The sequence below is a fragment of the Populus euphratica genome, unplaced genomic scaffold, assembly GCF_000495115.2.
Source record: "Populus euphratica unplaced genomic scaffold, PopEup_1.0 scaffold377.1, whole genome shotgun sequence".
Classification (NCBI taxonomy): domain Eukaryota; kingdom Viridiplantae; phylum Streptophyta; class Magnoliopsida; order Malpighiales; family Salicaceae; genus Populus; species Populus euphratica.
Window position 1 is genome coordinate 84,233 of NW_011500270.1, and position 16,835 is coordinate 101,067.

Consider the following 16,835-nt stretch of genomic DNA (forward strand, 5'->3'; position numbering starts at 1 on the left):
ATTAAAATAGCCCTAAAATTTAACTAATTAAATGTCATTAATACTCTATGAAAACCATAAAATATAAGTCCAGCTAACTAGCAAATTAAAAATCAACCATAATAACTGATTAGAACCCTAAAGATGAAAAAACAGACAGGTATGAAACTCTTTTTCAAAGTACAAAATTCAATAAAAATGTAACTATTAAAAAACAATTCAATTTAAAAGTTAAACGGTTAAATACAATGATATAATTTATATTATTATGTAACACACATCCTCAATTAAAAACCTTTTAAATTTAAAACTTGCACAAACTTACACTACCATGTGCTTAATTTTTATCAAATAAATAAAATAATAAAATTCAAACTTTTAATAGCTTAATCATCAAGATTCCGATACCATATAAAAAAACAATTCAACTTAATACATAATTTATATTATTCTCTAAAGTTATTATTTTAAAATAAAACAATACTTGTCAGATTTTTGTAAGAGAGAATCACTTCCATTTCAAAAACATTATGGAAGCCGATCTCTCCTTCCTAACATGATACAAGTCTCTCTTTCGAGGAGTAGCGTAAAATGAATCAATTTCCGATGAAACATGTCATGGGAAGGCGAAAACTAGGAATTGCGAAACCATTACTTTGATGCCTTGTGTTCGTGTCCTTCGGCTTGGCTAGCAGCTGATGACATTGTGCGCAAACGACGGGCAATTTCTGTGAAAGAAGGCCTAACAGCAGGATTAGGGGCCCAACATTGCTCCATCAACCTTCTCCATTCAGAATCACAATAACTTGGAATTGTTGGTCTCAACGTGTTATTTACAATTCCTCCTACACGCAAGGATAAATATTCACACGTGTAGACAGCACAGAGTATACATGCAACTGACATCAATAGTACACCAACAGGTCAGAGGAGCAGATTTAATGTGCAATTGCTGCAGATAATGTGCATAATATTCCAAAGTTCCAGAGGTTAGATTGTGCCTAGAAGTAAAATTTGCCCATTGGCATGGAACTATTCCAAGTCCAGATACTATCACATAACAAAACCCCATTCAAGATCCACAGATAGCCCGGTTTCAGTACATGAGACACAAGTCTATAACAGAACAATATCAGACCCAGTGACTTGATTTTTCAAGCAAGTTTTCATTTTCATCACCTCTTGATCATTTAAAGTATCTCAGCATTATTTTCTCGTATAAATACATATCGTATATGTGCATTCATGCAGTGAGCATGAATCCATATGAATAGAAAGACTAAATTCAAATTTGTATTTTAGTAGATGTCCACCGGCAATTTTGGTAACACACACGTGCATGCACAAACAAAAGAAAAGGATTACAGAAACCATACCTATAATTGCACCATAGTGCATGTTGGCATATGGCTCCTCACCGGTCAGAATTTCCCACAAGACAATTGCAAAAGAGAACACATCAACCTGAGATCTATTAAAGATTAGTAACTGACCTTAAGGGACATTAAACAACAAGGACTACATATGATGGAGAAAGGAAAGAATGAAGCCATAAATTTCTGCATAAACCAAGTTCCGCATATGTCAACTAAAAGGTAATAAAAGCAGGACAAAATTTTAAAGCTTAAACCAGCTTGGCAACTTGTCACAAACTGGATGAAACAGAAAGTAGAGATTCAGATAAAGTTTTCAACCACCAAATGCCAACGAAGATTTTGAAACTTCCATCATGTCAGCAACAAACTTAACCGAGGTCTGAATGGAACAAAAATCTAAATCTGTACAATTCTATAAAATTACACTCTTCTCATGCCATTGACAAGAGTAATTTCAGGAGTGAAAAGTTTACCTTTTCTGAGACCTTATTACTGCTTCCGTTTAGCAGCTCAGGGGCCATCCATGGTAGAGTTCCGCTTACACCTCCAGAAACCAAAGTATTTCGCTTGATTTTTGACAGGCCAAAATCACCAACCTGAGCCATGCATTCATAAGAAACTGTATAGAAAGTACACAATCATTGATGCAATTGGCTTGTTCTTCATACAACTAGAATTTACCTTGCAGATTGGTCTCTGTGGATCTTTCAAGTTCACAAGCAAGTTGTCACATTTCAAATCAAAATGCACAATATTCTTTGAATGCAGATATTCCATTCCAAACGCAGCATCCATAGCTATGAGAAGTCTCTTGTAACGGTCTAGATACCTGCAAGTTAAGATTTAGAAAAATAAGGAACAGGAGAACACAACACAATTGACTGCCTGTGTATGAAATTCCAAACTAGTTGGAACTTAGCCAAACTGAAATTCAAAGAGCTGCAAAAGTGCACAACTTACCTATCTTTGCGAAGTAAAACACTTCTAAGAGAACCATCAACCATGTACTCTGTCACAGCAGCTAATGTCCCCCCATGTCCATCTTGAACCACGCCATAAAATGCTACAACATTTGGATGGTGGAGCTTTGAAAGGATGTCAGCTTCCCGCCAAAACTCTAAGGTCTGGTGATGCCAGTGAAAATAGATTATTTAACATTGCGTTAAGAAAAGGATATGACAAGAAGAGGAAACTGGAAGCTGATCCTGGCCAATGTACATCTTGCAGAAAACTAAAACCAGACGTCTTCAATGATGGCTAGAGCGCAAATTAGCATATAATTATTATGGCATGTGTCCACATAGAGTGAAGCCATCGGGATCAAGGAGACCTCATTTAGTTACTTGGTTTGGGGTTACTAGAAAAGAACTCGGGTACACTGATCTCATATGAAATTCTAAAATAAAGAACTGATTATGGTTAGGAAAAATATTAGCACCTTTAGTGCACTTTATTTGAGGTGAGCGGCATTGCATGGTCTAAATGTGGCTTAAATGTATTGATGGATTCCTAACTGAGAGTCCATCTATAACTTAAAATAATGATTTATTCTCATGAATAAATCTAGCGTTTCGATTATATTATGGACTTGTATGCCTAAATAAATTTTCGTGGAAAGAATCTGTGTAGGTATCCTGACAAGGTTCACCTATCCTTGAAAGCAAAAGAGTTTTCTACAACTTGTTTATTATGATGAAAAAAATATTCTTGATTAAATTTGGTGAATACCCGAAATAATTATGAGAATTTTATAGTCAACTTCTAGTATTTAAATGACAACCTATTTGTAGATCTAATGTTTACACCAGAATATTCAACCATTAATTCTCATAAATTAATATTTTAGAAGTAATTAAAATACTGGCCAAGTTCTAATGAATTCAATAACCTGGTTATTAAATTCAAAATTGTATGCAAAGATATTTTTTCAATTTTTGTGTATATATAAAAAAATGTTATATCATACCATATGTTTTTATATTTTTTTTTAAGAAAAATATATTTTTTATCTTTTAAGAGACTTGGCCAAATGCACACCAAATAAAATACATTTTTGTATTTTTGAAATGAGAAATTTTTTTATATAAATTTTTAAGATTTCGACAAAAAATAGGTATTTTAATATCAGGTCAACATCTTACAGTATAAATCTACGACCTTGATATTAAATAAAATTGTTGAAACAAGTAAAGTGAGAGACCCACAAATAATTTTAAATTGGTTCTTGAAATTTTTAGAATTTATTTGGGTATGTTTGGCAAAAAAAACCATTTTTATTCAAAATAAATCTAAAAGTGTGTTTGTTGAACAACACCTATTAGGCCAAAAATGCCTTGACAAAAAAGTAATCAACCAAACAAAGTCTCAGTACCTGACCCTAAATAAAATCAATCAAATTGACTCAAAAACACTAGTTCAATCCTGAATCGAGCCGAAAACCATGGTTCGACCCAAAACCCTTGGTTCGATCTAAACCAAGGACATGAGCTCACAATTCAGAAATAGACATCATACAGCCACTGCTACTTTTGACAGATTACAAAAATCATTTTATCTCAGCAAAAACAACATCCAAACGTTTCATAAACATCCAGAAACATTAACAATGAACTCATACCAAAATCAAGCAAAAAAAAAAACTACATTTTTATACGTTAAACAACATCCAAACTTAACACCATGGACACCAAAATACGCCTAAAATGTCATTAAACATTAAAAAAGCATAAACGGGCAAGCCACATGGACTCCACCCTTTAAACTTCCCGTGTTTACATGGTTATACATTCTCCATACTTGCTTGCCATGCATTGTTGTTTTTCCTTCTCTTTTCCTTCATTATTTCCCTTTCACCTCTCTCTTCAATGCTTATTACCTTTCACCTTATTACCTTTCACCTCTCTCTTCAATGCTTATTAGACCTCTTATGTTAGGCTTTTGGACCTTCACAATATAGTTTATTGACAGAGTATTCCCCCACGTTTTTCTTTTCCTTTTTTTCTACCCCTTTTCCTTGTTTTTTTTTTTCATATTTTCAGTGGGTATTTATAGGTTTTTTCTAGGATTTTTTTTTATGGATTCAATCAAAGATTGATCAAAGCTTAGCCCTTTGATCAAAATGAGAAGATTCTAGATAAAAGTTAACAATTGGAAACTCTTATACTAGGCTTTTTTTGCAATGGTGGTTTTTGTCCTTGATGGTTTTACTAGACTTAGAGGCCAAAGAGCCATTTCTGGCCTTTTGATCTTAAGAGTGAAGTTTTAAAATCGTTGATAAAAATCCTCTAAGAGGCTTTCAAGAGTGAACACATGAGAAAAATGGGTAAAACAGGTGTCACATAAGGCTAATGGGGTTGGCCGCTTTTGACGCTTCGCCGAAGCAACTCCAATGTAATCGTCATCGGAAACCACCTAAAGTTGGTAGAAAAGGTGCACACATTCCGTTTGGTTTCAATCTTGCTTAATTTGAAGATTTGTAACTTCACATTCATTCGTTCAAATATGTCAACTCAATCAACCTAGAATCTAAAAATGCAAGGAAAGCTAAACCGGGACAAGATATTGGAGACTTCTGAGGAAGAATTGGGGTGTAAACGTTCAATTTCACGAGCATGGAGTTTTAAAGGGGGTGTTTCTCAGTTGAATGGTGGTGGTTATAGATCCTGAGATGGTTAGAAATGGATACATTAACCCGAACATGCTTACTCAATCATCCAAAATCACCAAGGCAAGAGATGAATAGTGGATGAACAACATGTCATATAGGTTAAACCCTAGAAATTAGGGTTTTTTTAATTTGAAATTTGACCAGTTTCAATTTGCTCCTTGCTCTTTCAATTCTTTTTAATTGCACTCATAATTATCTCTCAACTTTTAATTGCATGCAATTGTACCCCTATCAAATTCAAATATCAGCTCCAAAGTTCAGCGCCTTTTACAAACAAGTCCTTGGTTTTTAATTTGTTCAATTTCATTCTTAATTGACAACCAAAATTTCAATTCCTTTCAATTTGGCCCCTGATTTGATCGATATCTACCCCTGAAATTGCGTGCCACTTATAAGTTGGTCCTTGGTCTTGGAAATACGTAATTAAGTTCTTAATTGGCCTCCGAACTTTAATGTTTTCACAATTAAGTCCCCGATTTGACTAATTGAATCTTCCAAAGTCTAATTTCAATCTCCAAACTTCAATTTCTTCCAATTAATATCTAAATTGACTCCAAAAACTGATTTTCCTTGCAATCAAGTCCTCAATAAAATTAATTAAGCCTTCCAAAATTCTTAATGAGTCCCTAACCATCCAAATTTGTATTTATTTACCCTAAATAAAATATTTTCACTAATGAGGCCTTCTGTCAGTCAGAATTGAGTTGTCAATTTTGTCAATCTTATACATTTTGGTCTCTAACTTTTCCACTTGTCATCTTGGTCCTTCACCACCAACCTAGGCAATCTTCTAGGCTTTCTTCTTATATTATTTTTTTTTTTGTTCAAAAGTGGGTAACAACAATTATTTTTAGGGAGAAAAAATGGAAACGCATATCAGGAGTTGTGCAATAGTTACCAGTCTCTTGTGCTCTGATGATCGTCCAGTAAAACATATCTTTTTTAGCATCTTAATGGCAACATCCGTTCCCCTCCATTTTCCGTGATACACAGTGCCAAAAGTGCCAGAACCCAACTCTCTCTGCTCTTCAAGATCTTCGTTTTTTATGATCTGTTAAATCACCCAGAAAAGGGTAAAAAGGAATTAAGCAGACATTATTCTGAGGTAAATAGTAAATTGAACTAATTTTAAGGTAGAAGATGGAAGAGCATAAGCATGCAAGAGGAATAAAATGCATCCATAAGTTCCTGCAAGCTCATCATATTCTTATCACAGTCACGGAAGCACAAAGGAGAAAATGAAAACTATTTAGGAAGCATATTGTGGTCTATCTCCAGGTTTTGGTTTCTTTTCATATGTATTACCAATTGAAATTTGAGTCAAATAATATTTTAGGCATGGCACAAGTAAATTACTTTGAACACTAAAAACAGGACAGGTTACATCATAATACAGATGAGTAAATATATCTAGGATAGATACCTGCAAGGTATTGATATCAAAATCTCCTAGAGAAGGATCACGAGGAGGAAGGCCATCATTCCTGTTATCCAACTTCCCATCCTATATGCATCAGAGTGAAGTTTAGCTGGCATGGTAGGAAATGAGCTCTCAAATCAAATTAAAATTGAGAAGAGACACCTCATACTGTGACTCTGGCGACTGTAGGTTCTCCATCATAGCCTCAAACTGCATACTTTCAGTGTCCTTCAATTGGGAACGAACAAAATCGGACATCATTGTAGAATCAGCTACTAACATTCCAGGTAAATTATTTTGATTGTCTTGGCCAAAATTAATTTGAGAATGGTCATGGCCTACTGAATCTCTACCGGCTGCTGAAGGTGTGAAATGATAAGATTTATGATCTTCTACATTTGTTAGAACAGACTGAGTAGTAAGGTGATCCTGGTCAATAATAGACACATCTTTTTTAACAAACCCCTCCTTTGCCAACTTCTGAAAATAAGACCAGTGCTTAGGCTCATGAGTTTTCATGTTCACACTCGCACCAGCTCCATCATTATGTATTGGACTAACGACAAAAGCATCCTTGGTAAATATCCCTTTTGAGAATATTTCAGAAAGGAAATCACAAGGGAATCTGTCGTTAATATCTATTTGGATTTCTGCCTGCTTGGTTGATGAAACACCAACAGAAGGTATTCCTTCAACATCTTTAGTTGAGCTCTCTGTCCAAAAAAATGGCTGAGAATGCCTCAGATTGTCCTTATCAGAGACATCCCTGCTTTTTATCTCATCCTGTTCATCTGGAAGATCAGCTGCAGGATCCTTATGCTGCACAACAGAAGTTACTTGGCACAAAGCTGGATGCCCAGATCCCATTTCTACCTTTTCATCAACCAGGGGCTTCCTTTGATTACCTGTGGTAATATCTGTCTCAAAGTCAGAGACTCCAACATCCATGATTTGAGAGTCTGTATATGATGGTTTTCCAGTTGAAATAGAGTGTTCAGTATGGGCAGCCAGATTACTCTCATGGAAATTTTCCACAGATTTTGTAATTGGGTTGCTCTCAGTGACGTCAGAACATGAATGAGTAATGAGCAACTGAATGCCAAGTGAATCATCAGACTTTGATAATCTATTCAGCAACTCTGCTTGCCCCTGGGGTATTCTCTCTGAATAATAAGCCCTCTGGGGTATAGACAGCTCAAGATAGCTCAAGTCAATTGGATTAGAAGCGGAATCAGCATTTCCTGGACCAGAAGCACCACTGGGTGCAGAGTGTTGATCATCTTCCCAAGATTTAGGTGCCTGCACTTGATTCACATCATCAGCAGAAGAAGAAACCTTCTTCAGTTCTTGGTGTTTTCCCTCATGTTTTGAGGGCACAGTACATATATCTCCTTCTGGAGCAACAGCTGTTGCTAGTACTTCATCAACTGGAGCAGGGTAAACTTTCTCCATTGGATGAGTTTTTCCTGGGTTAATCTCTTGCTGAATTGAACCATCAGGTCTTGGCTTCACCTCCTTTACAGATATCTGTGAATTTTTTACCTGAAAGCTATTATACTGCTGTCCCTCATACAAATCTGTTTCTTCACTCATGAGCCCATGAAGTTGTCTTGCATATGGGATTTCTCCCAAGGAGGAGTAGTTAGATGAATGACTGTGATAGTGCAATGGAAACTGCTTGGTGTCTCTAGGATCCATCATCTGGCCACGATAAAGCTGTGGATAGGTCTCATAGGCATTGGAAGAACTTTGAAGAGTAGGTTGAGAAGACTGATAAATGCCAGTCAAAGGTGAAGAGCTGAGCCCAACATAAGTAGTTGCAACGCTAATTGTCTCCCTGTCTGTGTTTGATCTATCTAACTCATCTAAGTTATTTCCTGAAGAGCTTGCTAAACCATGCAAGACCAATTCTCTTCTGGTTCCCACATCCATGCCATTGACAGCAACTATGTACTGAACCTCAGAATCAACCCCTCCAATGCCCAGACCAAATTGATCATCTTCCAAATCACTCATTGAGAAGAGAAACATTCTGAGTTTTTGTGATCCTTCTCTATCTTCAACTCCACTCCACTCATCCATCATATTTAGCAGATCCTCATCACATGAAACAGAAACCAAGGCATCAAGATCTTCTCCAAGAAGCTGATACTTTATCACAAGAGCTTGGCTATATATTGCTAAAGTTTTCTGCTTAAACTCATGCCAAGAAATGTCCCTTGATATGCGCATGATGCGTGTTTGACCTCCAACATACCTTAGTTTTCCATCACTTGGACGGGGTAGGATTTTACCACCAAAGCTGCAGAGAACTTTCATTTTCCCAGAGGAGCTATCAGAGACTCCAGAGAAGCAAGCATAACCATGTAGCGGCACTCCACGACTTTCATAACCTGAAGTTCTTGGTACCGACTGAACTGACCCATAGTTGCTTCTATCTTCATATAAAGACGAGTTCGTCCTCTCAAATTCTTTTTGACCTCTCTCTACTATAGTTATCATTGAAATTTCTGATCCACTTTCAGACCCTGCATGACTAATGCCTAAAATGCCTTTTAATTCCAGATAACCAGTAGCATAATTGGGATCACCAACAGCATTTGGAATGAGAGGCTTCTTAGGATTAACTCGATCACGCATAAATTCAAGAGCAAACTCCTCACCTGTCTGAATGGAATAGTTAAGTACAGGTTTAACTTCTGGTGGTGGTGCATTTAGGTCAGCAAGTCTCATATTGGAATTTCTGCTGCTTGCAGGGTCTGATGTATATGCCTGAGAAGCAGGCTGGGATCTCTCATGTCTGGGATCCCCAGAATTGTATTGGTATTTTTTATATATCTCTGACTCTTCCATCACATCATCTTTTAAACGCATGAAAACAACACAAAACACACTCACACAAACAGTTCATCAACTAGATACCAAATTTCGCTCGCAACAAAATTTCCTGACAAAAGAATGGTAAAAATGCTCAAACGCGTCAACAACCCTCAAAGAAATTAAGAAAAAGGATACATTGCACATAATTGAACAGAAATCCACACAGCAAAGAAAACAAAAAAAGCAAGTCAATTTACAAACTGGGATTCATTAAGACATGTAATATTACCAAATTTTGGAGAATCCAACTGAACTTCAAACATAGAAAAACACAATAAAACCTCTTTAACACCCTCCCCCCAAGCAAACAACTAATAGATAGAAGTGGTTACAAAGCAACCCATCAAGACTCGAAATTCAACTACCACCTACTAAAGCCAAAAGCTACACGAACTTAGAGTAATGATATGATATCTCACCATCAATTAACTATCCAAATCCTTAACACAAAACAAGAATCTATTTAAATTAATTCATAAAAAAACCCCCAAAAAAATTATTTCTCTCAGCTTGCTTGAGAACATAAATACCTGAAATATGAGGAGAAAGGCTATCTTATCCGTCTCAGAGGTTGGGTTTTTGCTTCAAGAACCGAGTAAAGGATCCATCTGTAAGCTCAAATAACAACAACAAAGCCAATACATTTCTCCTTTTCCTCTCGTTTTCTCTCATTGGGTTTTTGAATTTTTTTTGCTAAAAATGTGAACTTTTTGGACGACGTAATGTGAGGTCTTTTTGCAGATAAATTTCTATAAAGCATGCCGAGATGGCGCGTGGTAATACAGTAGATATGTTTTTTTTTAATGTTTTTTAAAAGTAATTTTTATTTTAAAATAGTTTTTATTTTTTTATTTTTGATATTAATGTATTAAAATTATAAAAAAATACAAAAAATATTAAATTTAATATTTTTTATATTAAATATATTTTTAAAACACATCTACCTAAATAGTAAACAAAGAGAAGCAAAATGCTTGAAATTACTGGATTTTTGGTGTTTTCTCAGTTTATTTACTTCAAATGCCACAGGTGTTTTGGTTTGACTAAAGTGATTGTTACGTTTTTAATATTATTTTTGGGTGGCATGATCTAGTGTTCCTCACAGATGATGGCTCACTTACGCCCTGGTTGATTGTACAATTTGATTTGTGCTTTGCATGTTTGATGAAGGAGATTGGAATAATAGAGTTGATCAATCAAGTGGATGATGTCCATTTAAGATTTTTTTTTTTAAATCTCTAAGCATGAATAAAATTTATTTGTGGTTTTTTTCAAATTATTTTTATTTTAAAATATATTAAAATAATATTTTTTATTTTTAAAAAATTATTTTTAATATCAATATATTAAATAATATGAAGATATTAGAAAAATAAAAAACTAAATTTTTTAAAAATTATTTTTAAAATATAAAAATAAAAAATATATTATTAAATAATAAAATTAATATTACGTTATTGAATGATAAAATTAATATATAAAATTATGCTAAGAAAAGGTTATATAACTTTGATTCAGGGTTTTTTTTTACAATTATTTACATAATAAAATAATTGTGACAGCTTTTCAGTATAAAAAATCATTAAACTAGTAAAAGGAACTTTTTATATTTTTATTTTTTTATACGGTTAAGTAACGCGTGGTTTTTAAAATTATGTGTCTACGGTCATATTTGGAGAGACGTGTAGTTCTTTGTGATCTGATTATTTATATATTTTAAAATTATATTTTAAAATATTTAAAAAGAATTATATTTTTTTAATTTAATATTTTTAAAATATTTTGATATAATAATATTAAAAATAATTTTTTAAAAAATAAAGAAATTAATATATTTTTGAATAAAAATCACAGAATGTGTATGAAAAAGATATGGTTAGATTTTGATAAAAATATTTATTTTTATCTTGTTTTTTGGTAATTAAAAAATTCACATGAACCCTTTGAAAATTAATTATATCCTTCAAGTTTTATTTTTATTAATTTTTACTTTTATTTTTTATTGTTATTTTTTTACTTTAAATTTTTTTAAGTTTAATTTGTTTTTTCTATTTCATTTTGGGTATTTTATTTCATTTTTATTTAATTTTGATTTTTGTTTTTTATGTGATATTTTTTCATCTTCTTTTTTATTTAGTATTTTATTTCATTTACTTTTTTAATCCGAATTTGATCCTTGTTTTTTTAATGTTATTTTTTTATCCCTCAATATTTTAATTTTTTTATTTAGTTTTGGTTTCCATTCTTTTCATTTACATTTTCTTATCCTTCTCTTGATTTATTTATTTTTATTTAGTTCCTAATTATTTTTTTTTATTTTTTTTATACCATATCTGGTTGTTATTTTTTAAAATGGCTATTTGTTTTATTTTTAATTTTTTTATGACTAAAAATTTTACTTCCTGATTTTTCTATTTATTCCATTTTAAAGGATTATATTGATCTCACGACAAGAGTCATTATTTTTTAATATTAATATGATTTAAGTTCAGTTTTTTTGGGGCCTTTAATTAAAAAATTCAATTTTATTATTTAACTTTTAATTATTAAACCTTAAGCTTTGTCATTTGTTTCATTTGTTGTTTTTACGGGTTCATCCCAACATATATTATGATTGGTGGGTTAATCGTGTTAATCTAGGTTTACTTAAGTTTTTTTCCCTTAACTTTTTTATTTATGAAATTAATTATTTTTCAATTCTATCCTTTAACATTAAATTATTAGCCATTAAACTTTATAATTTTTTTTTATATTGGGTTATCTAGACCATTAAACTTATATTTTTTTTGCTAGCTTTTTTTTTTATAAATTTATTATTTTATCCTGATGTTATATCACATGTTACAAGTTAATCAAGTTAATATGTATTTACTTGAGTTTTTTTTTTAAATTACTTTTTTTTTTAAAATCTCAATTTTATAATTTGAAATGATTTTTTAGAGTTTGAGCTTTGTAATTAATTTTTCAATTTTATTTTTACATGGTTATTCTAATTTTATATATTAAATTACCTCAATTTAACTCATGTTAGGTTAAGTTATTATTATCTAAACATTTTTTTATATTAAAAAAATTAACCTAGACTATAGCATAACGCACTACATCTATGTAGTTAAATGTAAATGCCATCTCTTTTCATAATATGTTAATATATATTTATAGTTGGGAGACTTACCGTAACGTTTCATACTATTTGATATTTGATAGTTAGAAAACTTAGGTACGAAGATTTGATTCATTAAATAATGAATTTTATTCAAAAACAAGTGGAAGAATTGATTAGACGAAGAATTTGGCACCACCGACAAAGAAAGAGTTCACAATACTTCTTATATATTTAAATTAGTCTTTACATGTAATTATTATTATTATTATTGTTATTATTTGATATTTGATAGTTTTTGCATAGTTTGATATAATAATTTGGCACTACCGACAAAGAATTGATTAGATATTATTATTATAATTTGATATTTAATAGTCTTTATAAAGAAAGAATTTGATATTTAATTATTTTTATATGTCTAAACTAATTTTATAGATTCTAAAATTAATAATTATATAAGTTTTTAATAATTTTAAAATATTTAAAATTCAAACTAATAATTTCTATAAAGTAAATCTAATATTTAATTAATTGAACTATACTTATTATTATTATTATTATTATTATTATTATTATTATTATTGATCTATACTAACAATACTTGGCATTTTATTACAGTAATAAATAATAATAATAAAATGTCAAGTATTTTTTATTTTGGTACTTAAAAATTTTAAAAATTATTTTAATTATTTTAATATATTTTCCATATAGTTATTGTTGTTTTATGAGCTAAGTCACAAATTTTATAGATTAACCAGGTTGACTTAAGTTTTTTTAATTGAATATTTTTTTTAATTCATCCTTCAATATTAAAGTTAATTGAGAATTGTACTTTATATTTTATTTTATTTATATGGAGTTATCCTAATATCTTGATCTGAGTTCGTGAGGTTAATCCTAGTTAATTCAGGTTTTTTTTTCTGTCTTTTTTTTTTAATTTAATCCTTCAACACTATATTGATTGATAATTAAACTTTATATTTATTTTTATTTTTATTTTTTTACATGAGGTTATCACAGTCTTATGATCCAAGTCGCTAGTTAAGTCGTTAGCTTGGTTTTTTTTCTTTTTTTAGTTGATGTTTTTTCATTTTCATCTTTTAATACTAGATTCATTAATAATTAAATTTTATGATTTATTTTAGTTTGTGTTCCATGAGATTAAGCCGGTCTCATGACCTATGTCACAGATTTATTTGGTTGACTCGAGTTATTTTTTATATTTCTTTTTAATTAATTTTTTTATTTCATCATTTAACACTGAATTAATTGATAATTGAGCTTCATAATTTGCTTTCTATATGGTTATTATAATTTCATGATCCAAGTTTGATAGGTTAACCCCGATTAACTTGACTCTTTTTTTAATTTCATCTTTTAACATTTTGATTGATTAAGAATTGAGTTTAATAGTTTTTCTTTTTATTTGCTTTCTATAAGGGTATCAGGGTCTCATGACGTGGGTAGCAGATTTTACAGGTTAATTCGAGTTGATATGAGTCAATTTAATATATTATCGTATGTATATTTTTAAAAAGCTATCGTCTTATTTTTTTAATCAAATTATATTTTCATTAATCATCCAAATTATCTTTAAACCTATCAAGTTAATAAGGTCAATCTTTATATAAGTTTAATTTTTTTTTGCTAAAAAACATACTAACAATACTTTGCTTTACATATGCTAGGTGGGAAGAATTTAAATATTTAATTATAATTTTTTAGATATTTAGTAAAACACCTAGTATTTACTAGTTCTAAGTACCATATGAATTTTTCTCATCCTTTTATTTTTATTTTTCATACAGTACATACTATTTTCTTTTTTTTAATTAAATAAAAAAGACAGCCTTCCAAAAAAAAATCGATGTAATTTAATGATTTGAACTTGAGGACCTTTTCTTTCTTTTTTCCTTTTCTAAAAGAGAAAAGAAACCATTTCTGTATAGATAATTATCCCCTGGATCGCTTTGTTGGTTATTGCCATTATTTTCCCCCTTTTCTCATAAATGTTTCTTCCTGAGATCTCTCGAAACTTTCATGGTTTAGGATGGTGAGGAAAAAAAAACAAAACATTTGACTTATTTTGCAAGTTCAAGTATACTTGAGCACATTGGATCACCTCCCCGGTGCCTAACCTTAAGGCAAATCAGATGTGCCAAACTATACAGCAAATCAGATCGTGCCACGTTTCATTACAAAATCTTTATACTTTTTGGCCGGTTAGCTGCCCTTATCGACATTGCTGCTCAGCTTTTGAATAGCTTACAAGAAAAGAAATCAATAGCTCAACGGAACACTCGAAGGCCTGTTTGTCTCTGTTTTTTCAAAGTAGTTTTTTAAAAAATTAATTTTTTTAATTTTAAATTAATATATTTTCAGTGTTTTTAGATTATTTTGATATATTAATATTAAAAATAATTTTAAAAAAATAAAAAAATTATTAACATATATTTCAATATAAAAAATTATTTAAAAAACAATAAGAAACATATCCCTAAATAAATCTGAAAATCAAAGAAAAATCCATGAAGATTTGGCTGTGACATTATTCATATTGATATAGTTTTACAAGCTTATCCGATCATAAAAGTTGCTACAGAATATGCTTCAAGAACGGTCACCACGTTTGGTATAATTTTCATCAACTTTTCTAACACCGTCGCACATAATCTCAGAATTTTAGGAGGTGTTCGAGGGTTAGATAATAATTGTATTCTAAAATATTTTTTGTTTAGAAATATATTTAAATATATTTTTTATTTTTTAATATTATTTTTATATTTATATATCAAAATGATTGAAAAATACTAAAAAAAATAATTTTTAAAATAAAAAATTTTATTTAAAAAAAACATTTTCAAAACACATAAAATACTGCTTTTTAATTCAATTTGGCAGATAAAGCATTAAGTTGAAAGCACCACCTAATTTTTAGTAAGCTTATCATCGGGCTGTACATGGTCATACGTCCAAAACTAGACCTTGTATTATTATTAAGGTTTTTTTTTTTAATTCTGGTAGATATTATTTTTTTATTTGAAAATATATTAATTTTTTAAAAATATAATTAGATTATAATATAAAATAAAATCTAAAACAAAAAACAAAGTTTGTCAAAACTAGTGGATAGGTAAAGGGCAACCTTTTGTGTCCCTCCCCATTTTATTTTCCAAGGAAATTGACTATAACACTAGAGATTAAGTACCCATCTAATATTTATCTCATATCTCGTTTCAAATGGAAATTGGATAAAATTTGATTTTTTATTTTAAATTATTTTTTTATTTTTAAATCATTTTAATATACTGATGTTGTTAAAATTAATTTTTTAAAAATAAAAAAATATTATTTTAATATATTTGGGACGTATTCACATTTTAAACTAGACTTTTTTGCTTGCCTGATGCTGCAGGGCAATTCTCTGGACCTCTTTCTATTTGTATTAGCTGGTAACATGTATGCCAATAACTGTGGTGTGCAAGTTGTTTTGCCCTTTTTTGTGCTGTGCATCAAAATAGGCTTTCTATTTGTATTAGCTGGTAACATGTTTTGCCCTTTTTTGTGTGCAAGTTGTTTTGCCCTTTTTTGTGTTGTGCATCAAAATAGGCCTGATTCTCTTGGTATATGGGTTTTTCTTTCTTGATTTTTTTTTAACCTATTTTCACTATGAATTGGAAGTACATGTGAGGAAAAAAAAGCTTATTAAATAAAAAAAACTAAAAACAATGAACCATAAAAAAATTGATTAGAATATTTAAAAATATTTTTTTTCAAACAAAAAAAAAATCAAACCTAAACCAAGCCTATTTGAAAGTTACAAAAAAAAAACCTCAAAAAAATAACAAAACCACACCAGAATCAAACCAAATCGAAACAAGTCAGTCGGGTTTCAGTTTTTAATATAAAATAACAAAACCAAACTGAAACCAGATCTTTTAAACCGGTTTTGATTTTATTTTTTATATTTTATAAAATATTGGTTTGGTTGTTTTTATAAGTAAAAATCAAATCAAACAAAAAATAATCACTTTTATTTGCAAGTTGTTTTGGCCTTTTTTTCTCGGAGTCTATGGTCTATGGTTGAGGGGTTTGGATCCTCTTTTACCCGCTGGTCGCTCATTCATTTCATCTACTAGCTTTGAGTCATTTTTTTTTTAATATGGACTTCTAGGTGTAGAAGAACAAGTTAAAAAGAATGGGTGTAGAAGAACAAGTCAAAAAGAAATAGCATGCTGCAACAACCACCAAATCTGCAGGAACTTAGCTATCCAATATTCAAAGTTTGAATTTAACAAGATTGTATTTGCTATTTAAATTTTGAACTATCAGCTATACATGCACTAATGTAGGATAACAGTTAGCATTATCATTTTATTTAAACCCCCTGTACATGCACACTAA

The 16,835-nt window shown here is 30.6% G+C and overlaps 1 protein-coding gene across 1 annotated transcript; it reads right to left on the reverse strand.

Annotated features, from left to right (window-relative positions):
• Positions 1 to 402: 402 nt before the first annotated feature.
• On the reverse strand, positions 403 to 10,071 carry LOC105112965 (uncharacterized). Its single transcript, XM_011008909.1, has 9 exons — positions 9,853 to 10,071; positions 6,605 to 9,389; positions 6,446 to 6,526; positions 5,921 to 6,073; positions 2,316 to 2,479; positions 2,037 to 2,184; positions 1,829 to 1,951; positions 1,356 to 1,443; positions 403 to 824 (listed from the first exon to the last, which is right to left on the reverse strand). Exons 2-9 carry the CDS (start codon positions 9,314 to 9,316, stop codon positions 631 to 633), a joined length of 3,663 nt encoding a protein of 1,220 aa, XP_011007211.1. The 5' UTR covers positions 9,317 to 9,389; positions 9,853 to 10,071; the 3' UTR covers positions 403 to 630.
• Between the last annotated feature and the right edge of the window lie 6,764 nt (positions 10,072 to 16,835).

Coding starts and splice junctions, on each gene's coding strand:
- LOC105112965 (XM_011008909.1), bottom strand. CDS start 9,316: ATGCGTTTAAAAGATGATGTGATGGAAGAGTCAGAGATATATAAAAAA. Junction 6,527..6,604: donor CGCCAGAGTCACAGTATGAG/GTGTCTCTTCTC, acceptor TGATGCATATAG/GATGGGAAGTTGGATAACAG. Junction 2,185..2,315: donor GTTTTACTTCGCAAAGATAG/GTAAGTTGTGCA, acceptor CTTAACTTGCAG/GTATCTAGACCGTTACAAGA.